The sequence below is a fragment of the Otolemur garnettii genome, unplaced genomic scaffold, assembly GCF_000181295.1.
Source record: "Otolemur garnettii isolate 467f Iridium unplaced genomic scaffold, OtoGar3 scaffold00152, whole genome shotgun sequence".
NCBI classification, from domain to species: Eukaryota; Metazoa; Chordata; class Mammalia; order Primates; family Galagidae; genus Otolemur; species Otolemur garnettii.
The window spans coordinates 305,630-313,556 of NW_003852547.1; the positions used below are offsets into that span (position 1 = coordinate 305,630).

The window sequence follows — 7,927 nt, forward strand, 5'->3', positions numbered from 1 at the left end:
ATTGTTGTTTGGCGGGTCCGGGCTGGGGATTCGAACCTGCCACCTTAGGTGTATGTGGCTGGCGCCTTAGCCGCTTGAGCCACAGGCGCCGAGCCACACATATGTGGTTTTAAAAGCCAATTGGCTGGATGGAATTGCTGAGGGAGTGAAGAGAAGAGAGACTGTCCAAGGACCAAACCCCAGAGCTCCCCAGTACACAGAGGCTAAGGAGAAAGAGGAACCCAACAACGGAGGCTAGGAAGGCATGGCCAGAAAAGGGGTTCTGGGGAGAGAGGGATTAGCTGTGCTGAAGCCTACTGCTGCCTCATATATGTAGGGCCTGGGGCTTGGGCACTGGATTTCAGAAGTGGAGGGTACTGACAGGCATGGTAGCTCCTGCCTATAATCCCTACACTGGGAGGCTGAGACAGGAAGATCCCTTCAGATCAGGAGTTTGAAACCAGCCTAAGCAAGAGCAAGACCCTGTCTCTACTAAAAAATGGAAAAATCAAGGCTAGACACGGTGGCTCACGCCTGTAATCCCAAGCACTCTGGGAGGCTGAGGCAGATGGATCTCCTGAGCTCAGGAATTTGAGACAAGCCTGAGCAAGAATGAGACCCTGTCTCTAAAAATAGCCAGGCATTGTGGCAGGTACTATAGTCCTGGCTACTTAGGAGGCTGAGGCAAGAGGATCACTTAAGCCTAAGAGTTTGGGGTTGCTATGAGCTATGATATCATTGCACTCTAGCTGGGGAAACAAAGTGAGACTCTTGTCTCTAAAAAAAAAAAATTTAATTTAATTTAATTTAAAAAAGAAAAATTAGCTGGGTAGTGTGGCAGGCACCTACAGTCCTAGCTACTTGGAAGGCTGAGGTGGGAGGATCCCTTGAGCCCAGGAGATTGAGGTTGCTGTGAGCTGTGGCATCGTGGTACTCTATTCTGGGCAACAGAGTGAGACTCTGTCTCAAGAAAAGAAAAAAAAAAAGAACTCCCGCCTCCCCCCGCCCCCGAAAAAAATACCAGAAATGGAGGGTACTGGTGACAAGAGTAGCTTCAGTGGAATGGGGTGGAGACAGAAGCCAAACTGGAGCAGGCCAAGAGTTAATGGGAGGAAAGAAACTGGAGGCAGCAGGGAGATGAAGCTCTTTCAAGACTATGAAGGGAAGGGGAGAAATCAGGGGTGACTGGGAGGAGAGGTGAGGGACAAGAGAGCGTTTCAGATGACAGCACATGTATATGCTGATGGCCTGGCTCCAATAAAGAGAAGACAAATGAGGATGTGAGAGGAAAGGAAAGACTTGCTGTAGGGATGTCCTTGAGAAAGCAAGACAGGAGGCAGCTCAGGCCTGTGTGGAGCGTGCCTCTGCTAGACACATAGAGGCTCCTTCAGAGATGCCCATGGTTGAGGAGAGAATGCGGGCAGGCGGCTGGATGCAGAGGGAGCATCAGGGAGTAGATATGAGGTCAACTGCTAGAAGGGAGGACAGTGAGGATGGGGAGGAGAGGCAGGAGGTCAGCAGAGAGAAGGGAAGCTGGGAATTAGCAGCCCAGTGGTATGGTAGCACGAATGTTCTGGAAATGCAAAGGCGTCACAGCCCCTGAGCAGCATGACACTGGCCAGCGAGGCAGCAAGGCTCTGTCCTTTTTTGTGCCCATGGCTTTTTCATCACATTTCTCCCCTTATTTCTCTTATTTCTTCTGGTCTTACTGACCCAGTGGCCCCCCACAACCTCTCCCATTGCCTCTCCCACCCCTTCCTGATTCTGATCCTGCTTTCCCTGTCCTGCTTACGCCCTAGATTCTCTGTTCCTCTGTGTGCTCACTCACCTTGTGGCCCTTTCTCCCTCCTGCTTTCCTCCTCTAGGTTCCCAATGCCAGAGCCTTCCAGCCCCTCCCTGACCCTTTGCCCACCTCCTTACCTCTTCAGACTCTGCTGACCTCCGTGTGGACCATATGAATTCCATGACCGCCACAAAGACAGCAATGATGAGGCCACAGATGAGCACAACAAAAATGCCACCAATGTTCTCCATGCCCAAACCTAGGGATCAAGTCGGGAGAGCCACAGGGTTAGGGCTATGTGGGCATGGGGACCTCAGGGGAGCCTGGGGAAAGACACACCACGAGTGGGGGGCCACTGACCTTTCGCTCGATGGTCCTCCTCCTTGGGGCACCGGCCGCCCTCCCACCACTTGCGCTTCAGGATCTCCAGCCGGTTGTTCTCCTGGAGCTGCAGGATGGCCAGCGTGATCTCATCTCGGAATGGAGAGCCTAGACCAGGCACATGAGGGGATAGACTGGCCATCGAGGACTTCTGCCTGCCCCACAGTCTAAGCTGCTCCCTAACCATGGCCTTCCCGGCCTCTATCATGTGCCTAGAATCTTCCCTATGGCTCTTCCTCCCCACTCCCCCCAACCTCTTAGCACAATAGCCAGAGAGACAGTTTAAGGAACACTCATGGGTCTCACCTCTCCTGTGTTCAAACCCCTCCTGTTGTAGTCAGCACAAGGTCCTCCCCTGGGCCTTCAAGATCCTGCACTCACACCCTGCCATTCGCGGATGCCTCCACCCCCAAGTTCCCTGAATCCACCAAGCACAGTCCCACCTTAGGACCTTTGCCTCTGCCTGGAAGGTTTCTTACCCCACCTCATCAGGTCTCTGTCCACATGCTGGCTCCTTGGGGTTTGGGGAAGGGGTCTTCTCTATTTAAAATAGCACCAAGTATCCTACTCCCTAGTCTCTCTCCCTTTTAATCTACTTTAGAGCAGTTGCCACCACCTGACATCATGTTATATAGCTATGTGTTTATCATCTGCTTGTTGTCTGCTACCCTTAATAGAAGGCAGGAGGGGGCACTTGGCAGCCACCCCACTGTGGTATCATAGCACACAGTACCAGACAGACCTACCAAGTGAGTGTGTGCCCATCCACCCCTCTCCTCTGGGCCACTTCTCCCCATCCTTAAACCATCCTTGGCACCCACACCACTCATGCCCTACTCTGTACTTACAATTTCTTCAGTCATTAAATACTACTTCTTTTTTTCTTTTTTTGAGACCAAATCTCCTTCTATCAAATTATTAGGCTCAAGTGATCTTTTAGCTTCAGCCTCCCATGTAGCTGGGACTACAAGTGCCCACCACACCAGCTAGTTTTTCTATGTTTAGTAGAAATGGGGTCTCACTCTTGCTCAGGCTGGTCTGAACTCCTCAGCTTAAATAATCCTCCTGCCTCAACCTCCCAAAGTACTAGGATTATAGGCGTGAGGACCCAGCTACTAAGATGTTTCTTGAGCATCTACCACAAGCTAAGAAGTAGGAATATGGCAAGTGGAGGAGAGAGTCATATTGATTAATTTAGCACACCTGCTGTGTGCCAGACCCTGAGCTTATTCGTGTCTCCCAGTGATCCTGTGAAGCAGTTCTTACCATCTGAGGTAGGTATTTCTGAGTGAGCAAAGTGATTCTGTTGCATAAGGTCAGGTGCTGAGTCAGGGAAGGAAGTGGGATTTGGATCCAGGTTATTACAACTCCAGAGTCAGTCCCCAAAGCACCAGGCTACACTGCTTCTCTGGCACAGCCCTGACTCACCTACAAAGCTATAAAAATTTGGGGAAATTTGCTATGCAGTAACAGAAAATATAGGTGTCATCAGCATAGAGGTGATTTTAAAAGCCCAAATGCCAAAACTTGGTGACATTGCTAGTGGGTTTACAGCACTGAGCCCTAGAAAAGTACCTGAAGTATAAATAGACAGGCCCAAGTCTCCCTGCAGATCATCCATCCATCCATCTGTCCATCCATTCATCCTACAAGCATTTTCTCAGCACCTGCTCTGAGTCAGACTGTGGGTTTGGTGCAGAGAAAATGACACAAATAAAACCAGCTCCTCACCCTTAAGGGCTCTCTAGCAAATGGGGAAAGGCCATTTACCTCGTGGCCTACGTGTCCTGAATTACCCACACTGAGTTTCACTGGATTCTCTCAGTAGCCCTGCAGGGCTAGAACTAATTGCTTCTAGGGTCAGTTTTTGGCCGGGGCTGGTTTGAACCTGCCACCTCTGGTATATGGGGCCAGCGCCCTACTCTTTTGAGCCACAGGTGCTGCCCAGGTCAGTTTTGCAGGTTGACAATGCAAAGGTTTAGGATGGCACCCACCCAAGACCACACAGCCAGGAAGCCGCACAAAACACACCCAGCCTGCCCCAGGGTGGGCCTGGCCTGGTCCTGGGCATGCTCACACGTCTTGGTTTGGGCGTACAGGGTCCCTGTCATATTCCACACCCTGCTGCTGCCATACCCAGCGGCATGCCAATGCCATAGCCCTTGGTGTCGAGGAGGCCCCCGATCTGGGTGAGGTTGCAGTTGAGGCGCCGATGGTACTCATTCATGGTGGATTCCAGCAGGAAGGCATAGCGGGAGTTGAGGACACGGGCGATCCCCTCTTCTGTGCTCTTGACAAACACACTGGGCTGCTTTGACTGCATGTAATTCCACATACGCTGGTACGTCTGGTACCGAGAATTCTAGGCAAAGGGAACACAAGGGAAAGATTAGGCCTTTCTACACCTTTCCTTTCCCTGAGTCCTGTCCTCCAGGAAGTCTCTTGACCTGAGAGAGAGTGAAGAGATTGGAGGAAGACAAAGAGCCAAAGACAGAGGAGGAGATAAGACAGACAAACTAGCCATGGCCAAGTCTAAGTCATCCCCACAGCCACCAGTCCAGCGAGGAAGACACTGCTTTTCCTAGATGTCCCACAGCCTCTCCCAGATCTTCTCCTCTAGTTTCCCACCTGGGAGTTCTGGGAGTTTCCCTCCCCCAACCCTTAACCTTTCAGCCAGTGGGCCCTGCCCATCTCTGGTTCCCTCCAGAACACTAGTCTACCCCCAATCCGGCCACACAAGGAACTGTTATCTCTAAATGCTCCCATATACAGGGTCCAATCTGAGTGCTCCTTCCTGGTCTTTGAGGCCTCTGCAGTCTCTGCCTTAAACCTCTTCACCAGGCTCTGTTTCTTTCCCACTACCCCCAAAATACACAGGATCAAGTTTCCTTCTGTTTCCTTCCCACTATCCCCAAAATACACAGGATCAAGTTTCTTTCACTTTGGAGGATCTTCCCTTATCTTTGCTGCCAATTTCTCTAGGCTTGTCCCTCCCAGCAGCCTGGATAGCTCTGGATATTAGATCCCATACCCACTTCCCTGCCACCAATCCCTGGGTGAAAGTCCAGTTCCCCACCTAGACAGCAGAGTAAGTGTGTTCTGTGCTCCCCAGCCTCCCAGGCTATCACTGACAATCTCCCCAAGACCCAGGAGGCCCTGCCCAACCCCAGTCTGAGCTGCTGTGTATAGCAGGGATCCCAACACCAAGCCCAGGAGGTTCTAAGTGACCCCACCTGGAAGAAGGTCATGGTGGAGCCAGCGTGGATGGTGCCGTACTCAATGTTGGTCTGATCCGCCAGGTCATCGGCCGACTCCACAGGCACCTCCATGCGCTGCACGGTGAGGAAGGCGGCCAGGTTGGCCGTGTAGGAGGAGATGATGATCAAGGTGAAGGCCCACCTGAGGGGTGGGAGGGGTGAGCTGCAGGCTGAAGCCACCCCTGCTATCCTGCCCTATGGGCATGTACCCCGTTGGTAGTATCCCCCCTGCCAAGTAACCCTGTATCCATAAGGCTCAGTGACTGTTGGCCAGTGGAGAGGCTAGGAATGTGGACTCTAGAACCAGACCCCCTGGGTTTAAATATTGCATCTAGAAACTTAAGCTTTCAGATATAAGAGAGTAAGATGGTCTGGAAATACTACAAACTATAAATGGCTAGAAAACTGGACAGAATGTAGAAAACTAAAGACATAAGACAACAGGTAACACCGGACTGTGAGGCCTAAGAGAAACAAAGTGAGTTTCTGTTTTTCTGTCTTACTCTGTCACCCAGGCTAGAGTGCTGTGGTGTCAGCTTAGCTCATAGTAACCTCACAGTCCTGGGCTTGAGCAATCCTCTTGCCTCAGCCTCCTAAGTAGCTGGGACTACAGGTGTGCACCACTATGCTCGGCTAATTTTTCTATTTTTAGTAGAGATGGGGTCTTGCTCTTGCTCAGGCAGGTCTTGAACTCCTGATCTCAAGCAATCTTTCCAGCTCAGGTTCCCAGAGTGCTGGGATTACAGACATGAGCCACTGCACCTGGCTCAAAGTGAGCCTTATCATCGTCCAGGCTGTCTGGCTGGATTTAATTTATAGACATCAGCACCAGGAAGGGAATTCCAAATAGTTCAGCAATCCTGCAGAGTTGCAGATAGAGATCAGAGATCAGGGAGGCCAAGATGACTGAAATTTGTAAGAAAGAGAACCAGAGAGGAGGAGCTGCACAGAGAAAAGGTTCAGAAATATGTGCAATGCTTGAGTCTTTGGCTAAGTATTAATCTGTGCATTCATGGGTGAAAATCCATGGGGCCAGAAAAGAAAAACTATCAAGGAGAGAATAATTCTTAAGGTCTACACAGGGCTGAGAGGCTTTTAGGCTCCCTCAAGCCTAAGTATAGAGATTTCATTGTATACATGGCACATTAAGTAGAGATCTAAAAATGCAACATGAAAGAAACAGGGCCAGGTGCAATGGCTCACACCTGTAATCCTAGCATTCTGGGAGGCCAAGGTAGGTAGATTACTTGAGCTGAGGAGTTGGAGACCAGCCTGAACAAAGGCAAGACTGTCTCTACTAAAAACAGAAAAACCAGCTGGGTGCAGTGGGGCACACCTGTAGTCCCAGCTACTCGGGAGGCCGAGGCAAAAGGACTCCTCAAGCTAATCATTTTGAGGTTGTTGTGAGATATGATGACACTATGGCACTCTACCCAGGGCACAGAGCGAGACTCTGTCACAAAAAAAAAAGAAAGAAAGAAAAGAAACAACAGTATGTTGACCCTAAAATTAAGGCAATGCTTGATCTTCCTTAAAGGAGCTTAAAAACCCCTTGGAAGGATCAAAATATTCACAAGTAACTTAATTGCCTGACTAAAAAAGTCTAAGACTCTTTGAAGAAATACATTCAACACTGAAAGTTATATAAAACAACATGTATCACCTAAAAATATAAATCACTAGATATACAAAGGTAAAGAAAAATCTGATCCATAACCAAGAAAAGAATCATGGAAATAGAATTGACTGATGATGAAACTGGCAGACAAGGACATTAAAACAACATTTATACCCAGCACTCTGGGAGGCTAAGGTGGGTGGATTGTCTGAGCTCACAGGTTCAAGACCTGCCTGAGCCAGAGTAAGACCCTGCCTTTAAAAATAGCCAGGTGTTGTGGCAGGCACTTGTAGTCCCAGCTACTCCAGAGGCTTAGGAAAGAGAATCACTTGAGAATTTGAGGTTGCTGTGAGCTATGATGCCACAGTACTCTACCGAAGGAGACAAAGTGAGACTCTGTCTCAGAATAAAACAAAAAACAAAAAACAAAACAGTGGCACCTGTGGCTCAGTGAGTAGCGCACCAACCTCATATACCAAGGGTGGTGGGTTTGAACCCAGCCCTGGCAAAACTGCAACAAAAAAATAGCCAGGCATTGTGACGGGCACCTGTAGTCCCAGTTACTCAGGAGGGAAGAATTGCCTATGCCCAAGAGCTGGAGGTTGCTGTGAGTTGTGTGACACCATAGCACTCTACCGAGAGCGACAAGTAAGACTGTCTCCAAAAAGAAAAATAAAATAAAATAAATAAATAAATTTTAAACCCCCCCCCAAACAGGGCAGCACCTGTGGCTCAGTGGGTAGAGTGCTGGCCCCATATACAGAGGGTAGCAGGTTCAAACCCAGCCCTGGCCAAACTGCAACAAAAAAAAATAGCAGGGCATTGTGGCAGGCATCTGCAGTCCCAGCTACAGGGAGCCTGAGGCAAGAAAATTACCTAAGCTCAGGAGTTGGAGGTTGCTGTGAGCTG

The 7,927-nt window shown here is 49.8% G+C and overlaps 1 protein-coding gene across 1 annotated transcript in view; it reads right to left on the reverse strand.

The window, feature by feature from the left end:
* GRIK5 (glutamate ionotropic receptor kainate type subunit 5) overlaps window positions 1-7,927 on the reverse strand; it is a 71,791-nt gene that overhangs the window by 3,995 nt on the left and 59,869 nt on the right. Inside the window, exons 15-18 of the mRNA XM_012811223.2 lie at window positions 5,377-5,542; window positions 4,280-4,505; window positions 2,123-2,251; window positions 1,900-2,021 (exon numbers count right to left, since the gene is read on the reverse strand). Of these exons, the coding sequence (XP_012666677.1) occupies window positions 1,900-2,021; window positions 2,123-2,251; window positions 4,280-4,505; window positions 5,377-5,542 (643 nt within the window). The remainder of the gene's footprint in view (window positions 1-1,899; window positions 2,022-2,122; window positions 2,252-4,279; window positions 4,506-5,376; window positions 5,543-7,927) is intronic.